The 22,307-nt window shown below is 37.7% G+C and overlaps 1 protein-coding gene across 1 annotated transcript; it reads right to left on the minus strand.

Annotated features, from left to right (window-relative positions):
• Positions 1-263: 263 nt before the first annotated feature.
• Positions 264-17,036, minus strand: LOC124172366 (zinc finger protein OZF-like). Its single transcript, XM_046551810.1, has 4 exons — positions 16,925-17,036; positions 14,050-14,175; positions 12,966-13,038; positions 264-1,536 (listed from the first exon to the last, which is right to left on the minus strand). Exons 2-4 carry the CDS (start codon positions 14,116-14,118, stop codon positions 431-433), a joined length of 1,248 nt encoding a protein of 415 aa, XP_046407766.1. The 5' UTR covers positions 14,119-14,175; positions 16,925-17,036; the 3' UTR covers positions 264-430.
• Between the last annotated feature and the right edge of the window lie 5,271 nt (positions 17,037-22,307).

Raw genomic sequence — 22,307 nt, forward strand, 5'->3', positions numbered from 1 at the left:
GAAGGTAAGCACTCACATCAAAATATATACAACAAATGTTAAATTGAAAAGTTTTATCTTTTCTTTGTGTACTAATGTGTAACTAGGTCGTATAAACGAGTGAAATAGTTGCTGCAGATGTTGCAAAAATAAATATCCTATTGGGTGTGCACACATATCCATAGGCTCTTTGTCACCGCACGAATAACATTTCTCCTCTGGGTTGTTTCGCATGTGACTGTTGAGAGATCACCTCTGAATGAATGTTGTTTTTGCAAATTCTGCATGAACAAGGTCTCCCTCCGGCGTACGTTCGAATGTGTCCGACCAGAAAGTTGCTCACAGGAAAAGAATTTTCGCACCTTCTGCACGAATAAGGATTCTTCCCCGAGTGTGCACGAAAAAGTGTCGCTACGTCCCCCTTTCTTGAGAAAGATTTTTCAAAATCATTTCATGAAAAAGGTATCTTTACCGAATGAGTACGTACATGTCTAACTAAGTGGCTCTTATTCGAGAAAGACTTTTCACACAAGTTGCAAGTATAAGGTCTCTCTCCCGCGTGTGAACGGATGTGTGCATTGAGGTTGCCACTCTGGGTAAAAGACTTGAAGCAAATTGTACAAGAATAAGGTTTCTCTCCCGTGTGTGTGCGAATATGTGTAACTAAGTAGCTCTTTTTCGAAAAAGTCTTTTCACAATAGTTGCAAGAATGAGGTCTCTCTCCTGTGTGCGTATGGATGTGTGAATTGAGGTTGCCTTTCTCAGTAAAAGACTTGGAGCAAATTGTACAAGAATAAGGCTTCTCTCCCGTGTGTGTACGAATATGTGCAACTAAGTTGCTCTTATTCGAGAAAGACTTTTCACACTCATTACATGAAAAAGATTTTTCTCCCGTGTGTGAACGTATGTGGGAAACAAGGTCATTACACAGAGAGAAGGACTTTTTGCAGACTGAACACAAATAAGATTTCTCTGCGATTGATGATTCTGCTACAGCATCAAAATTATGAGCATCAGAATTACTTTTTGTGTGTTTGATTAGCTCATTTTTGTCGTTGAATGTATCTCTGCAGTGAAATGAATTTTTGTTTAACCTGTTACTGCTCCTAGGATTTTTGATCGAGCAATCAGGCATCTCCTCCTTGTCTCCCACGAGGGTCTCACAGCCATTTCTTTCAATTCTAATAATTCTGATATTCCTAAGGCTATTCATAGTTTTTGGTGCATCAAAACCACCTTTCTCCCCAAAAAAAGTCTTTGCGCCTCCAGTTCCACTGAGTTTATGTGATTTGTTGTTTCTCACATTGCATTGTCTATCATCAGGAATTGAGCGATTTTTTTTCATGTCTGTTGCTGGAGCACCACATTTTTCCATGTCTTCATCCATCAGGTTTCTTTCCGTCTTTACTAGGGATGCTCCAGCGTTGAAATCACTTTGTGTCACCAAAGCTGTGGGACCAGTGCATTCCTCATTTGTATAACTCCTTACATTTCCTTCCGCAGGCAGATATGACGTTGATGTTGTTTGAATCGGCATTCCATCGGTTGTTTGGACCCCTAGAAAAGAATTTCAAATGACAACTATCATAGTTATACATGAAAACTAAGATTCCTAAACCTACTACTCAAAAGTGATTTAATGGATGAAAAAAGGCATAATTCACTGAGTTAAAATCTAGCCTGGCTTGGACTTGAAACCAGAAGCAAAAATAAACAGAAAATGAATAGATGGGAAAAAATTGGGAAAGAAACACATAACACAAAAACGTCTAGGACAACATGAATCATTATAACCCATTGTATTAATACAAAAGCCAAAACACATGCACACAGCACATCTGACTTACAATTGATAAAAAAGAATAAAATCAGGTCATTTTAAGAATTTGTCCTTTCTATGGCAGACTGTGATTTAAACCTATTTTCTTTATGTTGAATTGTCCTAAGGTAGATATTTTAAAAATATAAATTAGTTTACTATTCAATTCAATATCTTATGATTGGCAAATGTTTTGTAAATTAAAACATCATTCAATCAACCAATTAAAAATTAAAAAATTAAAATCGTAAATTTTGTGGCACTACAGACGAACATCTCGTAAATATTTTTTTAATTATTCCTGAATTAGTTTTCATAAAACTATTAAACATTTAAAGCTTAAAGCAATAAAATAACCAAAATAACTTTACATATTTCAGGAATGCAGGCACGCCTCAGCTATTATTTACGTTGGGATAGTAGTGATTCCACTCTTTATCATAATTAGCGTCTTTATTGCTATCCCTGCTATCTTCTGCAGAAAATCACTTCACAATCACTGAGCCACATTACATTTTTCACACAGTTGGTCGACGCCAATTTTAGTTTTGTTGTAAGATGTACACACATCAGATTTCTTTTAGCTACCACTTTCAACATCAATGGCAGTATGTATCGTGAAGCATTGTGAAAAGAACAAGAACTGATATATGGTCTTTGGGAAGTACGACATGAACATACAATTCTTTTGGAAATTAAAGAGAGATGAATTCAATGCTCCGCTCTTGCTGGGTAAAAATCCTTTCCTAATTTACATTTAACTACTTTTGATCGTACCAATGTATGAAAGCCTTTTTTCCTGCAAATATTTGGGCCAGGGAAACAATAGTGAACTAGTTATCACATGTACCTTTTGGCACCCACAAATCGCTGAACTAACAGAATAACAATATCAACAGCTGAATTACTACTTCAGTACGGTCCTTTGGGCTGTAAAAATATGTAAAATAAGTTCTATAAAAGAAAGTTACCATGAAAAACTGTTGCAAAAACAGAACCGCTTATTCACAGTTTATAATAGAAAATGAAAAGGAAACTGCGAATCACTTCCTATTCAGTTGACTATTTAGCAATTCCGCTAAAAAGAAGATACGCTATATCTAAACGCGACAGGGGAGTGACACTCACGATAAATACTCCCATATCAGCTAAGATAAGAGATAAAGAACCCAGAAGAAGGGTACCTTCAATAAATCGTACGGCTGCGAATCACTGCTTTGTATTTTAGGAGAGTGGATTTCAGTAACTCACTGCAGGGAAAACGGTTGAACTTTGTCCCTTGAAAAGCACCAGCTTAAGGTCTCTTGCATTCCCACTACCCTTCCCTGCAGAGGAGGCAATAAAGCAGGCCACTTTACAAGGAACCCATAGCAGTAACTTAGATGTGTGAAACACTGTGTCTTCATCAATGTAGAAAAATATCACACAAAATTTGTTGCATATTTATAAGCAATGCTGACAAAAAAATTTTCACCGGCGTGAGGCAAAGTCATGTGGCCAAGTCACACCAGCTTCATTTCTTGCTCTATTTATGCTAACCATGTGCCAATTACTAACATACAACTGTGTGAGGCTTTAGAGGACTAAATGATGTACAGCTACTAATATCAGGTGCATAATATGCCATCATGTGATAAATGGCACACCTGATGAAACACTATCGACCACCTTTGTGCCCCTCATGCCTACTGAAGAGTTAAAGGGTTGGGATGCAACATTATGGGCAGTCACTAGAACCCTCTCCTGCAAGCACCTACACTAGGAAAACCTTTTCCACGCTATGAACAGCATGAGAATGTTTGGAGTCTATCTGTGTGTAGATTAATTTTAGAGTAGAGTCACCGTTGGTTTTTTCATTACTCAGATTTGGGAGACAACTCAACGGTGTGCCCTTCCTTTAAGCCTGCTACTGCACTTGAGCCTCTATCTCTATCTTAACACATGTCCATAGACAACTTATTGTGTTACCAGTATTTTTTAAACCAAATGTAGTACTTGATTTCAATAATTTAACCTTCTAAAAAATTACTAACCTCTTTTAAGCATTTCGGAATTTTAAACGGATTCGTAGTGTTAATGACAACAAAGTTAGTTAACACAAGGTCCTAAGACTATAACTTCAGAAATTCGTTATTTTTAATGCTAAAATTTCGTTTTAAAAATTGCTTATGCACAGAGAAAAAATGGAAATTCATTTCAAAGTAAAAAAATTCAACAGTATGTAGTACGCAACGAAAGATATCATCGCAAAAACCAATGACCGTGAAATACTTCACGACGGAGTACTGGGGAGAGGATATAAATGAGTGGGTGGGTTGGGCTACACCCTTTTGTGCCCGACGTCGCGTGGAGGCGATGGACATTTTCATACGTAGATGACCGGAACCCTCCCACTTATTTATGATCATCCTCACTGCAGGAATTCTTTTAAAAGAGTAAATTATTGAAAATAAAATATTATGTTTGGTTGAAAAAACATTGGTAATGCAATAAGTTGGCTGTGGATTAATGCTATGACTGCGTTAGAGACTGGGGTGAGGGATAGATGCAATGATGAGCTGGGTCCGAATTCTAAGGGACTAAAATACCCATGCAACTCCCCCCAAAATAGAGCTCCGTACAGAAATGTTTAAAATGTCCTAATGATTCTCGTAGCACTAAAACATTTTCCAACCATACGTGCTGGCAGGAAAGGGTATAGGTGACTGCCCATAACTTCATATTCTAATACTAAATAAATTCGAAATATAGAGTATGGCCACTGAATGCATCCGACGATTTCTAACTCAGGGGTATCTTCCCTTCCCTCGCATTGGCAGGAGCAGATGTCTAATCGTTTGCGTTGAAAATCCACGACAGCTATACCTGACGTTAGGTGTATGACATGAAAATGCCCGTCGGCTCCGACCCACATTCGGCGTGAAAGTGTTAAAAGGGAAAAAGTGACTGCCCCTAAATTTACATCCTGCTGTGAGATGAATAAAACTTACAGCTAGAATCATTACCTTACTAACCAAAGTTAGCATGACACCCACTATCAATAATATACTGTTTTATAACACCAAAATCCTACAACTAAGGGATTGAAATCAAGTTTGGCTATTCTTAGCCATACTGATTCCATTACTGGCGCATTACTATCGATTTTATATTATGTCAACAGTATTTTCTCCACCAAGGAAGCTTGTAACGTTCACCCTGAAAACTCTACTGGGCTTGCCTTAACCGGCCGGTTCCACGGTGACTCACTCTCCCAATTCCCCGTATTCCCTTCGCTGGGTGTGCGGAGTCTTGGTTCAGGCAACCACCCCTCCCCTTCCCAAATAATCCTTCCCCTACCTACACACCCACCTCCCACCAAACCCCCTCCCCTCCTGGATAGGTCGGTGGGCTGGCCGGGAGAGCCCAGGTAACCATGCGTTAGCCAGGAAGCGAGTCTAGGTGAGAGAGGCGAGCGAATATGCGTGTGCGAGGACAGGGAGACGGAGGACAGACAGAGAGAGAGTAGACAGGAGACCGGTCGACAGTGGTCGACTCAGAGAGTGTCCAGCCTATGTGTAGAGAAAGCGCCCGAAGGATATTAAGCCGTATCTCCCGACGCTCTCCGGTAAGTGGATCAGCCTCATTTTTGCAAGTGCACAGCATTGGGTGCAATTAACTGGTTTCTGGCCGGTTGCTAAGACATGGGTCGATCCTATCTCTTGTTCTCTCCAGGGCAAGTACTCTGGGGCTGTGGACACCACTCAGGTGATTTACTGGATATACGTAGCTGAGATTCGGCTGCCTTTTGGCAGATATGAGCCGAGATCCAGCATTCTCCTGTCTCGAATCTTCAAGTTTGGTACCAGAAGAAAAGACAATATTCTCATGGTATCTTGTATGTATGTTGCACTGTAATTTATTGGTATTTGTTTAAAAGGAAATTTTTATGTTTGTTAAATTGTGCAATAAATTAATTGCCAAGTTAAGTGTGACAAATTGTGTGAAGCCTCCTTTCAGTGCGGTCCATAGGAAGGCAACTTTGGTTGCCTGGCGCCCATAAAATTGAAATTCCTATGAGGTTAGCCCACGACTCAAGAGATCGGAGCCTGCCGAGAGCTGCCGGATATTAGCTATGGTAGGCGGTCCCATCGGATCATAGGCCGAGGGAAGGCGTGACAAAATGGCGCCCAACGTGGGGCGACTTGCTTGACGGCAGTTTGAACTTTGATTCATTTTACTGGAGAGGCAAACTTTGTTTAAAGCATTTATTAGTGCCTTACAAGATCAAGGATTGTTTAATTGACGCATTATTACGTGTCTTATAATTTGTGTTGAACTGTTTAAGTGAAAATTGTGAAGTGCCTGCTCTTGATTTGTGCTTAGAGGCTTGAGTAATGTTGTGATTTCAAGTTGTAGACACTTAAGATTTAATTTCAATTTTTCTGAGTTGACACAATCATTTATTGATTATTATGTAGTGTATGTCAATGTATAGGTTAAGAAATATCTTGTGGAATTGATTCTAAAATTTGTTTAAATTTTCTTTCAAGTAACAGGGTATAAAAATTAAGCCAGAAAGGCAAAGGTATTCTGTGGATGGACCAGACTGGAGAGTGCTCGATCTTCGCCTTGAACGATTTGGACTTCCGGGGAAAGAAAGGAAATTTTTCCAGCCGGAGGAGAGCACTCGAGATTGGTGAGACCCTATGTTTTCTGTGATTGGCCAGAATGGAGGTTAACCGTTTAACCAAGGATGAGCTGATCTACGAAGTCGGAGTTCGCGGGGGCTCAGCTGGTACAGATGAAGGAATAGAGGTTTTAAGAGGGGCTCTCAGAGAATTATTGCGTAGTGACCAACCAATGGGTGGCTTTAAGGAGGAAGAAAGCGTTGAAATAGAGTCAGAACTTTTAGTCATTGAATCGAAACTCACTTTAGTACAATTGGCCATACAGGATATTAAGAAGGGTGGGAAGGAAACCTCGCCCAGGAGAATTAAAACTCTGTTGTATCACTTAAATAACAGGATTAGTTATATCTTTCCCAGGTGTCAAGGGGGAGACAGAAAAAAGGGTAAAGAGATTTATCGCAATTTAAAACAATTGAGTACATTGTTTAGAAACTCGGGAGAAGGAGTAGAGTACCAAAGTCCAGATATATGTTCCATGTCCTCTTCTTCAGGACCAGAAGTTGAAAGACAAAGCTTGCAGGGTCAACGGAGACCTGAAGGTAATGTTGGAATAGATCAGTATGAAAATTGTCAGGATGTTAATACATTTCATAGAGAGACTCGTGGGAATATGAGGATAGACCGGAATTACGAGGGTAGACCACAATTACAAGTGGAACATTACATTTAGTGGTAGTCCCTCAGAAAGTGTAAATGCATTTATTGTCATGATTGAGGAACTTGCAATAGCCCGTGGAGTGTCAGAAGCTGGATTGCTTCTTGGGGCAGTGGAATTATTTGAGGGGCAAGCTCTACTTTGGTTTCGGTCGGTGAGGAATGATATCTCTAGTTGGGAGGAACTCAAGGTTATGCTTCGCTCAGAGTTTCTTCCTTTGGACTTTGAGGAGAATTTACTCCAAGAAATTAGAAACAGGAAGCAAGGGATGACTGAGTCAGTGGGGACATTCATAGCCTGTATGTTAGGACTATATGATAGACTAAGTAAAGAAGTCGGAGAGGAAGAAAGGTTAAGTCAGATTAAAAGAAATTTAGCTCCCTATTATCTGGAAAAGTTAGCTTTGCAACCAGTGTTGTCCATTAAGCAATTGAAATCGATTGGCAAGGAGCTAGATTTGAATAAATTCCGTATTGAACAATATGAGGCATCAAAAATGAACAAGGTTAGATCTTTAGAACCCGACTTGGCCTTTAATAAAACTTTCCAATTTAGGACATCTCAAAAACCATTGGTGCAGTCTATAGGGATAAAAAGAGAGAGTATTAAATGTTGGAATTGTGACCAAAATGGGCATAGTTTCTCAGAATGCAAATTATCCTCTAAAATATTTTGTCATCGCTGTGGGTACAAAAATGAAATAACCAGAAATTGTCCAAATTGTAGAAGGGGTAATAGAATTGATAGAACTTATAAGCCACAGAGACAGGAAAACTAAGGAGAGAGTCCGACAAGGGGCACTCGTACTCTCTAAATTATTTAGTTCCCCCCTATGTGAATCTAGACTTGGTGAAGTTGGAAATGGAAAGAGATAGTAGGATTTATCTGCCAATTTCAGTTTATGGTCTGAAATTTTATGGATTGTTAGACTCAGGAGCCACTCATTCAGTTATTGGTAAATCAGGTTGGAAATCTTTGTCCAAACTTAAGCTGTCTCTGGAAAAACCCACATACTCTAGTATTCAAGTTGCAAATGGGAATAAATGTCATGTAAAAGGAATAGTGAGCTTACCTGTAGAAGTAGAGGATATTACCAGAATATGCGAGTTTTTAGTGGTACCAGATATCACTTATGATTTCATTCTTGGTGTTGATTTTTGGTGGATTATGGGCTTACAACCAAATTTATTAAAGGGTACTTGTAAACTGGAAACACCAATCAGTGTTAATTCTGTGGAGTCAGTAATCTCTAAGCGCAAGCTAAATGAAAATCAAAAGAGTCAGTTAGAGCAATTGATAAGAGATTATCGAGAAACTATAGGTAGAAGGGGGATAGGTTGTACCAATTTAGTGGAACATGTAATTGATACAGGTGATTCGCCTCCAATTAAACGGCGTTATTACTCATATTCCCCCAAATTATTGGAAATATTGCATAAGGGCATAGAAGAACTATTAGACCAAGACATAGTAGAAGTTTCAAATAGTGCATGGGCATCTCCTGTGCTATTGATTAAGAAACCAGATGACTCCTATAGATGGGTTGTAGACCTAAGAGAGGTGAACAAAGTATCTAAACCAGATGCTTACCCTCTGCCAAAGGTAGAGGATATTCTTGTTCAGTTGCGAAACACTAGGTACTTGAGTTCATTGGATATAAAGTCCGCATTTTTTCAAATTCCCTTAGAAAAGAAAAGTCGAGAAAAGACTGCATTTGTAATTCCAGGGAAAGGCCTGTTTCAATTTAAAAGAATGCCTCAAGGTTTGAATACAAGTCTTGCTACTTGGCAGCGTCTCATAGACAAGGTGATAGGGGAAGATTTAAAACCCTTTGTGTTTTGTTACTTAGATGATATAATAGTAGTGTCCAATTCATTTGAACACCATTTAGAACTTCTCTATAAGATACTCGATCGTTTAGATAAAGCTAACTTGACACTGAATTTAAATAAGTGTTGTTTCTGTAGAAATGAGTTAAAATATTTAGGTTACTTGGTAAACGATAAGGGACTTCAAGTAGATCCAGATAAAGTTAAGGCAATAGCTGGATTTCTTCGTCCAACCAATGTCACCGAGCTTAAGAGGTTTATAGGGCTCGCTTCTTGGTATCGAAAATTTATTCAGAATTTCTCTAGCATCATGCAGCCTTTGAATGCTCTAACTTCCAAAAAGAATAAGTATGATTGGACAGAGGAATGTGAGCATTCTTTTAAAGTTATTAAGGAGAAATTAATATCTGCTCCTATTTTAACATGTCCTGATTTTTCAAAAGAATTTGAATTATATTGTGATGCTAGCAATCAAGGTCTAGGAGCAGTCTTGTACCAAGAAGATAAGGTGATAACTTTTATTAGTAGGGGCACCTCTAAAGCAGAAAAGAAATATTGTACTACTGAACTTGAATGCTTAGCTGTATTGTGGGCTATTGAAAAGCTGAGAGGATATCTTGAGGGCTATGAGTTCACTGTGGTAACAGACCATGCTAGTTTAGTTTGGTTAAATAATTTAAAAGACCCCAGAGGGAGATTGGGTCGTTGGGCTGTCAGAATGCAGCAATACAGATTTAAGATTGTGCATACAAAAGGGAAGGAACATACTGTTCCAGACGCTTTATCTAGAAACCCATTACCGAATGATGGGATAAGTTTAAACTTAATTACAGTCATGGGAGAGAGCCAAGATATTTGGTATGAGAGTCTGAGTAAAGGAATAATAGATAAACCTGAGTCATATCCAAAATTTAAGGTCCAAGATTATCAGATCTATAAATATATTGATCCAGGTTGGAACCAATCTCATCAGTGGGTTAGAATCATCCCTAAGGATTTGCGGAAAGAAGTAATGATAGAATGCCATGATGATCCGGCAGCAGGGCATTATGGGTGTCTGAAAACAGTTAGTAGACTAAGAAAATTATATTATTGGCCTAAGATGAAGGCAGATGTTGTCAAATATATTAAAAGTTGTGATATTTGTAATCAATACAAGGCTACTCAGAATGCACCATTGGGATTCATGGGAGATCAAAGACTTGTTACAAAACCTTTTCAGATAGTATCATCTGACATAATCGGGCCTTTGCCTAAGTCAATTAATGGATTCATGTATTTAGTAGTGACCTGTTGTATGTTTTCAAAATATGTGATAATGAAACCGATGAGAAAGGCAACCGCCGACAATGTTAGAAACCATTTAGAGGATGATGTGTTCTTGAAATTTGGGGCTCCCCATACTTTACTTTGTGACAATGGTGTGCAATATAAGAGTAATAAAGTTAAAGATTTATGTGAGAAGTATGGTGTAAAAATTATGTATAATTTTTATTACCATCCCCAGAGCAATCCCACAGAGCGAGTTAATAGGGTAATAAAAACCATGATAGCTGCATATGTTGGCAACAATCATCGCCATTGGGATAAAAATTTATCTAAAATTAATTATGCCATAAATTATGCCGATCATGAGGTGACCGGATGTAGTCCTCATAAACTAGTATTTGGGGAAGAAATTTTCTTAAATGGGATGTTAAGGAAAATACAAATTAATGGAAGAGAGATTCCAGATTTTCAAAATCGTAGAAAACATTTAGAACACCTAGAGAAGGTCAAGGAAATAAGGAAGGAAGTTGTTGAGCGATTACAGCAAGCTTATAAAAAGAATTCCCATTACTATAACCTGCGGAGGAGAGATGTGAATATAGAGCCCGGACAGAAAGTTTTAAGGAGAAACTTTGTACAATCCAATGCTGCTAATTACTTTTCCTCCAAATTAGCACCAAAATATTTAGGTCCTTATCTTGTCCACTCTAAAGTAGGAAATAAGGCTTACCTTCTCCAGGATGAACAGGGACTAACAGATGGTCCCTGGCATATAAAAGATTTAAAGCTGGTGTAATACAAAAATTTTTCCAGGGAAAAATTTTTATTTAGGAAGGGGGGAAGTGTAACGTTCACCCTGAAAACTCTACTGGGCTTGCCTTAACCGGCCGGTTCCACGGTGACTCACTCTCCCAATTCCCCGTATTCCCTTCGCTGGGTGTGCGGAGTCTTGGTTCAGGCAACCACCCCTCCCCTTCCCAAATAATCCTTCCCCTACCTACACACCCACCTCCCACCAAACCCCCTCCCCTCCTGGATAGGTCGGTGGGCTGGCCGGGAGAGCCCAGGTAACCATGCGTTAGCCAGGAAGCGAGTCTAGGTGAGAGAGGCGAGCGAATATGCGTGTGCGAGGACAGGGAGACGGAGGACAGACAGAGAGAGAGTAGACAGGAGACCGGTCGACAGTGGTCGACTCAGAGAGTGTCCAGCCTATGTGTAGAGAAAGCGCCCGAAGGATATTAAGCCGTATCTCCCGACGCTCTCCGGTAAGTGGATCAGCCTCATTTTTGCAAGTGCACAGCATTGGGTGCAATTAACTGGTTTCTGGCCGGTTGCTAAGACATGGGTCGATCCTATCTCTTGTTCTCTCCAGGGCAAGTACTCTGGGGCTGTGGACACCACTCAGGTGATTTCCTGGATATACGTAGCTGAGATTCGGCTGCCTTTTGGCAGATATGAGCCGAGATCCAGCATTCTCCTGTCTCGAATCTTCAAGTTTGGTACCAGAAGAAAAGACAATATTCTCATGGTATCTTGTATGTATGTTGCACTGTAATTTATTGGTATTTGTTTAAAAGGAAATTTTTATGTTTGTTAAATTGTGCAATAAATTAATTGCCATGTTAAGTGTGACAAATTGTGTGAAGCCTCCCTTCAGTGCTGTCCATAGGAAGGCAACTTTGGTTACCTGGCGCCCATAAAATTGAAATTCCTATGAGGTTAGCCCACGACTCAAGAGATCGGAGCCTGCCGAGAGCTGCCGGGTATTAGCTATGGTAGGCGGTCCCATCGGATCATAGGCCGAGGGAAGGCGTGACAAGCTTCATGCTTGGCTCTCCTTTAAACCCAACAAAGCACCATAGCCTGTTCTAGGGAAAGAAGGGCGAAAAGGAATGCACACATTTAAAATATTTTCCATAATTTTGCCAATAACTTAGAATGGGCCAAAAGCAAAGATAATTTTTCAATTCACATGACCAGTTTCCATATTAACATTCTCTATTAAGACTTTTCGATGCTCGATAATCAAATCAAGTGCTCCATTATGGTGATTTGTTACTATTTTTTCAATAAACTGGTCTCAAAACATGGCTAGTTAAATATTAAAAATTTCAATACAACAAAAATTTTTATAAAGCATTACAAATGATGTAGATGACCACAAAAAAGCATGTAAACGTAACTCTTCTCCCCTATCCATTTGGCACTTAAGCTAAAGAAAACAGAGAATATGGATGGATGACTAATCAGTCACAATAAGGCCACTTTCAAAAGAGATGACTTCCAGTACAATCCACCATTCACGACATGTCATCATGTAATCTAGCAAGTCGTCACATTTGAAAACGGCCTCAATTTTTTGGCCCGTTGATGGTGTCGATGGCACGGTTCCATTCCGGAATGAAATGGGTGCTGCGGAGACCATGGTGTGATTAGACTCATCTGAAGGCATCCATAAAGATGTATGGTTATTTGAAAGCATGCCGGCACGCTTGGGATGGTGGCAAGTGAAAAGACATCACATCAGAAAGCAGCATAAGCCTTATCTATATACTGATATTTGTAGCCCTTGAGAGCACTAACCCACTGATTACATTGCAGACTCATAGGCCACTGTTGTATTCTCTACTATGTCCCTCGTAACAGTAACAGTTGACTAAATAAAAGCATTAGCATGCACATCCTCTACATGAACATCATTTTCTCTGTGTATAGAGTTATTTTCAACCATTAAGAGTACTCACCAAATGCCTTCGTAGTGGAATCATGGGCAATAGTCGATCTCTCAATTGGGTCCCCATCCTTGTCTAAAGTAAGCTGTAAGTAATCATCAACATATGAATTATGTATGCACATAGGTTTCAGAAATTGTTTTTAAGGATTGACTAAAACTACTTCATACACCACACTGCATCAAAAGTTGGAACTCCAAACAAATATTTTCCATTCAAAATAAACATTTTTTCAACACTCAGAGAATTGTATATTTTTGCATTTCTTTCAACAAAGAAGTGGTCTTGAATTTATGCTACGCCAGCATTGCAATATTACTTTTATTCGTAAACTCTGCAATTGATGTCATTTTATTCATAAGATACCATAAAAGAATTAAGATTTCTTTGGTAATGAAAAATCAAAATAACATGTTTGAAACTATACATCATGTCAAAAAATGGGATAAAATCTGATGCAGCCTCATTGCAGAAGAAGATAATGACACTGAAATCTAAATTTTTCTGTGAAAATCATGGAGATATTGATGAACATAAGGTATTTGTTAAATGAAAAGTTGGAACAAATTATGAAAACAGCTGCATGCAAAAATTGTACTTAGAAGTTCCAGGTAGTAGCCACACAGCATAGTCGCCAGGCTATCGCTCCTACATGAAGGTAGACCATGTATAAGGGAGTAAAATAGACCTGTAAATGTTGAACTGCATTTCTTAATCAAACCATTGGTAATGTTACCCCACACAGGGATGATTCATGGACAGCTTCCGACATATTTTATCACTAAAAAGTTTGATTTAAATGTAAGACCTGATATTCTTAATGAGATGATTTATTAGTACAAGCGTTTACTTTCGTAAAATATAAGGAAAGCATACTATCACATATAAATAAAACATAAAGAGGAATGAAAACGGCTTCTTTTGAGATATGAATACTACTTCAGGAATTAGAAACTTTGAATGAAATAGGTAACCTTAACAGCTGTTCAGAAAGCAAAACGTCCTACCATTTACAATGATAAATGTTTAAATTTTTACCAACTACATATAGCCGTCATCAATTAATTTAATTCCATAACAAGAATTCCTTACATACCTGGGTATTCTCTTCCAGAGATGGTTCCTTTATTGCCCTAATCAGACTCCACTCCAGGTCTTCTACCATGGCTCCTGTCCCCTGAGTTTTCACCTTTTCACCTTGGGATGCAGTTTAGGTTATGGGCTGCAACATAATGCCAAATCATCATCATAAATGATTCAGATACAAAAAAGAAATGCTTTTGAGAATTTGTCTCACGAATAAAATTAAAGTTCATTCAAGATGGATACATTCTTCATGCTACCCTGCAAGCATCCTCAAAGTAAATAATGTCAGAATTTTATAATGTTTATGCTTATGTTTATTAAATTTACCACTTAAATAAAGACTTAAAACCTCTTATTTTCATTGCAAAATCCCTTCAAAAGCCACATAACGATCATCAGGGCAATGATTTCTGGAAATGTAAAACTCCATATGTAATCCTATTCTTATTAGAAACCTATTTTATGGGAGAAATTTCCATGAGAGTCCAGAGCACAAATGTAATAACACACATACATGGAAAATTAATAGGGTCAATAAAGGTGAATAATTTATTGTGTTTTGCTTTATAAGTCAGTTTGTCGAACATTTTGATTAATAAAAATAAGTTACTCAGTCTAGATATAACAGGTGGCAATTCCAAGTTGATGAAAAAGTTATCCATACATGAACTCCTTATAAGACAAGAGATGCTTAACTTCAATGGGAAAATATGAAGGTTTATTTTACTCTGCACAAACAATTGATGAGTGGTGTGTAATAGAGCTGTTCTTACTACGAGTGACTAAATAAAAATTTTATAATGTTTATTGAAATGGAATGTCATTAGCTTTCACAGAAATAACTAAATTCTTAACAACTTATTTGCTCAAAAGGTATGCGACAGTGCTTTCAACGATGTGAACATTTTTTCTGGTATAAATGCAATATATCCGTAATAAATATAAACAACAAATGATAACTTCACCTCTTTAAAGTATAACTCCACTACTGACAATGGTTTCATCACTATCTCATTTTCACTTCTCATAACCTTAAAAATTGACTGACATGCTATACTAAGGGAAGCAGAATAACCAGTGATGGATGAAGCGGGAAAGAAATAGTAAGTAGAATAGCACAGGTACAGAGAGCATTCTACAAAAAAAGGAATAATCTACTCACAGCTGAGAATTAAAATACAGACGTAAGGAAACAATTCATGAAACACTACATATGGAACATATTTATAAATAGTAGCAAGGTTTCAAAATTGACAGCTGCAGAAAAGTCAAAGAGTGGGAGATAAGATGTCTTCTAAAAATCTTAACTTAATCGGCTGCATCATGAGATATGATGGCCTTGTAATAAGAATAGACAGACAGAGACAGGTGGACTGAAAGTAGGGAAAAAATGGCTCAGAATGTTTTAATACGTCAGATTATTAAGGATATACAACAAGAAGAGCATTAAAATGGAAAGATAAGCAGATGTTAGTTAAGATTTGAGGACTCTATGAAATGAATTTAAGGAACGTGGGTGTATGATGGCAATGTAGTTCATATGCAATTCAAGTTCAATGGAAAATAAATAGTTGATAAATAGTAATACCTGATTAGAAGAGTCTTGATGCACCTGTTTGCTTGTAAAACCATCAGAGCAATCATTCAACACATATTCTTCTTCATCATCGCTTATCTCATCATTTTTAACAGAAGAGCACTTGTACGTTGCTGGATCACTCTATTGGAAAGAGGAACAAACTTTGATACACATTTTCATCTATTGTTGCACAAGCAAAAGTGATCATGAACGAAGCTTGAACTACAGGGTGTCTGTAGTAAACAAGTAATCCCTGATCAAGTATTCTGGCCTATTTGTAAAAAACAGAGAAACTTAATTGACTAACAAGATTGAGCCAGTTAACTTATTCTTCCTTCTCATACAACCCAATAAAAGCCTTAAGAAAAGGGAGGAACAACTTCATTGGGTACATAATGAGAATGAATATCTTTTAAAAGTGGGGACTTCCCCTATCATTGTAGTTAACTTCCAAAAAGGAGCAGAGCAAAGAGCACTGAGCTTTTAAGAAGAATGTCATTATCTTGCACAAAAATAACTGAAACCTTTACATACATATTTGCTCAAAAGCTATACAACAGTGCTTTCAAGTGTATGAAATTGTTTCAGGTGTAAATACAATTATTATCTATGATAAAATAAGAACAACAAATGATAACTTCCACACTTTCACATATATCTCCACTCCTGACCATGGTTTCAACACTGTCATTTTCATGTCTCATAACCTTAAAAGCACACAAGCTACATAAGGCCTAGTTATCAGTGATGGATGAAGCAAGAAAGAAATAGTGAATAGAATAGCTTCGGCACAAAGAGAACTCTAAAGAAAACGGGAATCTCCACACAGCTGAGAGTACTAATACAAAAATGTGGAAAACATTCATCGGACACTACATTCTGAGCATATTTAAAAATGATAGCAAGATTTTAAATCGACGGCCGCATGAAAGTCATAAGTGAAAGCATTGGAAATGTGTTGCTCATGAATAATGTAGAAGGTAAAAGGGATCGAATGAAAAAGTACCAAGGAAGTACAGAAAATAAATGGAGAAGTCTTCGAAAAAACAAAACTTCATCAGCCACAGCATGAGATATGATAGACTTATAAAGACATTCGTCAAAAGGGAAATGGAGAAATGGATGGGAAGAAGGGATAAGACTGCTTCTAGATGTACATAAATCATTAGTTAGATTAAAAAGGATTTATAACAGAAAAAGAAAATAAATATTTAAATATGAGAAAAACCAATTTTAGGAAGATGCCAATACAGTTTATATGTAACTCAAGGTTAACAGACAATACATAGTTCATAAATAGTATTACCTGACCAGAAATGTCTTGATGTATCAGTTTGCTTGATGCACCATCAGTGCAATCATTGAGTCTATATCCATCTTCATCATCACTGATATGATCTTCTTTAACAGAAGGGCACTTGTATGTTACCGGATAACTCTATTGGAAAGAGGAACCTCCATTGCTACATATTATAATCAATAGGTACAAGAAGCAAAAGTGATCATGAAGAATGCTTTAATTACAGGATGTCGGTACAAAATAAATTATTCCCAATGAACGATTCTTGCCTCTTAGCAGAAATAGATTTACTTAATCAACCAACAACATTTGGCCAATAAAGTTCTTATTGTTTCAATATAATCTAATGAAATTCTTGGTGAGAAGAAGGAACCCCTTCATTGGGAAAATCTTGAGAGTAAATAGTTCTTAAAATTGTGGACTTCCACTTGCATTATAATTAATTTTCAAAAATGAGCAAGGCAAAGTGCACTGATTTCTAAGAAAATAATATAAATCCAAGAATAAGCAAAATATTAATATTAAATTAATAGTGGAAGAGTTTCAAGACTATGAACAACAACAGCAGAAAATTGAGTCAAAGTAAATAAAAATCAGTTCACCTCACTAAAATTTGATGTCTTTTGGTAATCGATTTGCATTGCCAACGTGCAACACCCCATTCAAAAATGGTAAAGGACAAATCCCTAGTCCTTGTTATATATTCCCATTCACTTTCATCATGAACTCCATATCTGATCTGATTCCTGTGAATATCAATCTCTCATAAGGAACGAGCTATGCTGTTCGACCGGGCTAGCAGCTGCATCATGATGTCATGGTCATGCTATTAAACTGTTCCAAAGTCAACAGTACTCATCTTAACTCTCAATTCCTAATCACCCTTCCACTCTGTCAAAACCAGATTTAAATACTGTGTTATACAATCAAAACATTAATAACTGCTCAGTGATGTGATGACAGTGCTCTCACTTGCTCAGTAAATAAATTTGTGCTGTCAGTTTTGCATAAAAAAAGCAAAAAAAAGGTTCATTACAATAAATAATTCATTTAAAATGATTCATTCATGAAATGTATTCTGTAGCTGGTCATTATTGATAAGGAGTAGGAGAATGCTTTACGTTTGCTCTAAGAGGTGTTGGGAATATTCCACTAAGGAATGACATTGTGCGGTAGAAAAATATAACTATACAAGGCAGATGTAAACTCACCGATTCATCAGTGGCCAATGGGTCTGACACATCAGTTGAAATTCCTGCTGGATCTGATGTGTACAGCATAGGATAAATCCCTTCACTGAGGTTACCTTCATTCTCGTCTTTCACTTGAAACTGGAAGATAGCAATGGGCTTCACTCAAGTAAAGAAAAAACAATAATAAGCTCATTAAATAATAAAAAATCCTCATTTCCTTTAGATCACTCCAGCTGGCCAATGTACTCATGATATTTTTGTGACTTCCGGATCAAACTCCTGAGTATCAATGTTCAACTATGGAAGGAGAGTTATGTCACAAAGGGCGTGTGGTTTGAGTGAGAGTTTTGGCAACTTACATCAGAGGCAAAACAGCTGGAATGGTAGATTGAGGTTCCACTGTACAATGAATTTTCTCAATATTTTCTTTACCCAGGCTTGTAATGAGATGTCACAACAATTATAGCTGGATCCTTCATTGAAACTAAGGAAGATGGCAAAAACAATGAGAGGGCTATAATGAGACACAGCCCAGTTATAGCCAAGCCAAATGGCTTAACCTCTTCCCTACGCAGGGCGTGATTTCACGGCCTGAATTTTCTGATGCTAAATAAGGAAGGCCGGATTATCACGGCTTGACGTTTTCGAAGCAAAAGGCCAAAGGCCGTGTTTTCACGATTTCGCGGTCAAGCATGCCAAGTGGGTCCCAACCACCATTAGGGTCTCTCGGCGTGAGAGGTCCGACCCTTTCCTATTGTCCGCGTGGGGATTATCTCGGCCCATCCCGACACTTAGTGACCCACTCAAGGAAGGTGCTCATGGTCACTTATTTGTTTAGAAGTTAAAATAACTAAAAACGTTCATGTTGCATTTATTGAAAATCAATGCGAGGAATTACATTCTGTATGTTCTGCTGATTGGTTCCAAATTTTAAACAGAATTCTAGCGTTCATATTAACGGAGTTGATCATCACCTAGAACAATTTTTGAAGACGCTAAGGTTAATGTTTAATTGTTATTTTTATAACTCACTAGCAAGTTTGTAGGAGCGATATTGTAATGATTTACATCTAAAAATATACGTTACTTTGTTAGCTACATTCTAGATGTACATTTGCGGTGAAATTCGATAGAATATTCGATTTAACTTCTATGAAAAAAAGCCCTCATAATGTAATGAAATATGATTCTCTCAGTTCTTTGTCGTGAGCCAAAATTACAGCGACTATTTTTAATAACCTCTTACCAACCTTTGAATACAAAGGTATTATAAACGAATTTCGCTATAAATACTGTTTAATGCATATCCTAAAAATTCGTAAATTTAATGTACGATAATGTATGATAAGCAATGTTTTACGTAGACACATGTTGTGAGAAGCATTCCATACCATTGCAGGAAAGACAACTGCTCTACCCAGGTAGTTACTCTCATATCTTGGATCTCTGGTCAGGTTGCACCTCACAGAGTTAGTTCGGGACACATTAGCGCATTAATGTTTTCTTGGAAAAACTTATTATCCTCCAACTGGAAGACCCAAGAGTATATTGGTGTAAGTATTCTCCTAATGAAGTATGTACGTGGAAGGTGATAACCTCACTCTTCTCGGAATAGCTCATTTTCTTTTCAAAATTTTCTTGGCGTGTATTCAAAAGCCGTTAACTATCTGTACGCATTCCGCTACCTATACCAGGGATGGTTTCTGTGGAGCCCTGCTGTGCGATGCAGCCCATACCATGAATGAAAGAGAACTGCACCACTCAGGTAATTACTCTCATATCTTGCTTCTCTGGTCAGGATCCAGGTGGTCTGCTTTGTGCCCCTCACGGGCTTATTTCGGGACACATTAGCTTATTAATGTTTTCTAGGAAAAACTTATCATCCTCCAACTGGAAGACCCAAGAGTATATTGGTGTAAGTATTCTCCTACGGAAATATGTACGTGGAAGATGATAACCTCACTCTTCTCGGAAAAGCTCATTTTCTTTTCAAAATTTTCTTGGCGTGTATTCAAATTTAACCGTAAATGTTCTGTATGCATTCCCCTTCCTCCTCCTGCAAGGATTTTTTTTCAAATGATGTTTCGGTGGAATTACATTTTTTCTTGGAATTATACAGCCAGGATTTTTTTCTTGAAGTCCATAATTAATATTTAGCCATTTCAAACAACAAATTTGTATGATTCAAGTAGTTTTATGAGAATTTTTCGGGAAAATATTCTTCTAAAAAAATTCTAAATGTATCATTCTCATGTTTTCAGAGAACTGGAGAGCAGACGCAAATGAGGACTGTGGATTTTGGCATCATGGATCTAAATTATGTTAATATCATAAATCGTAAATACCTAGAAGTAGGCTAGGAACATTGAAAGATTTCATTCCCTTTAAAGTATTTGTTGGTCTATGATATAATGCTGTTTTGCTGAAAACCCTAAAAATAACCGTAGAACTTCGTTTAAAACTTCTACAGGCATTGAAAAATGAAAGGAATAAATTGATGAACTGACATTTAATGCAACAGTAACAATTAAAAAAAATTAAAATTGCACTGGTAACAATTAACTGACCGCAAAAGTACGCCGGGATGGGCTGCTCTCGGGGAAAAGGGTCGCGGATTATCCCCACTAGGAAAGGTCATTAAGGGGAGGAAGCGACTACCTGGTCAGTCCCGAGCCGAAAAAAAACTCCGTAAGGGGCGAAAAAGAAAATCTTAAACCCTTCGTAGAGCCAAAAGCAACTTCCCGCGAAGGAGCTCGGCGCGAAAAGGTTAAACAGACATTTTGCACTGTTATCCACAAGGCTACTCCACCAGATACAAGTAATTTCTATCAGAAGATTTCCATTGTTGTACAAGTGATATTGACTATTAAAAGATTAGTGTTGTTCAGCTTTCGGCCTCATACCTTACAACTGGAAAAGCCCTCAACTGACGGTGGCATTACTGTAAGTAACTTCCCATTTATATACTTATATTTATGACAGACACACCATCTTCCTTATTGCTACCGAGAAATTTTTATAACTGAAGGTGGTTCAAATCAGGTTTTACTGTGTACTAGAACATAACTTACCAACTCATTGTCCCTGGGCAGTACCAAGTCTGGCACAGGAAGGTATATTTCAGTGGTTTGGGCTGAGCATGTGGGCTGTGAGTTGTTTTTAATCACATCTTGAATGCAGCCCTTAGTCTCCACAGAAGGCCCTGATTTGTCATCAGCAGCCCCTCCTCCTTCAATACTCTGCAGAAAAAGAAAGAGAGAAAAAACACTCATCTCCTTAAAAATACATATATGGGATGCTCTAAAGCAATACGAAAAAGGATGTTCAACATATTTTCTATGCTTCCATATAAAAATGGAGTGGTGTCAGCATGCCTGTTAATCAAGTTTTGGGTCTGGTAAATATGGATCTCTGTGGTCGAATAAGTGATGTCTAAGTTGGTGGGGCAATATACATGTTTGTGCTTGTTGATGATTATTCCAGGAAGCCATTTTGCTATTTTTTTGAAATCCAAAAGTGAAACATTTGATATATTAAGTTAATTTAAAGCTTGGGCTGAGAACTGGTTAGATAAAAGGATTAAGGTTGAAAGATCTGACAATGGTCTTGAATTAACTAATCAAATGTTTGATTCTTTTTAAGGGTACATGGAATAGGTCATCAGACTAGCACCCCATATACCCCTGAACAGAATGGTGTGGCAGAATGTGCTAATCGCACAATATGTGTAATGACTATATGCACGTTGTTTGATTCAGGCTTACCAAAGGGTTATTGGGCAGAGACCTGTAACACTGCAGTCTGCATTAAAAACCGTGCACCACATAGAGCTATTCAAGGTTGGACTCCACAAGACTTGTGGGGAGGAAATAATGTCATCATTGAAACATTTAAGGGTTGTTCCGTGTCCTACATATGATCATGTTCCTAATCAGAAAAGAAGTAAGTGGGATGCTAAGGGGAAAAGGTTAATTTTGTTGGGTATTGTGAAACAAGAAAAGGTTACATACAAGTTGATCCAAATAATACCTCAAAAGTCATTAAGGCAAGAAATGATTTCTTAGAAAATTATGCGAGGCCTAATGTAAGGGATGAAAGTGTACCCAATAAGAGTAAGAATGATGCAGTGTACCATTTTTTATCATTTTTTCCAAGGAATGAATCTAGTTTTCCTCTAAATAATGTTAAGTCAATTG

This window comes from Ischnura elegans (assembly GCF_921293095.1).
Source record: "Ischnura elegans chromosome 13 unlocalized genomic scaffold, ioIscEleg1.1 SUPER_13_unloc_1, whole genome shotgun sequence".
In the NCBI taxonomy this organism is placed as follows: Eukaryota; Metazoa; Arthropoda; class Insecta; order Odonata; family Coenagrionidae; genus Ischnura; species Ischnura elegans.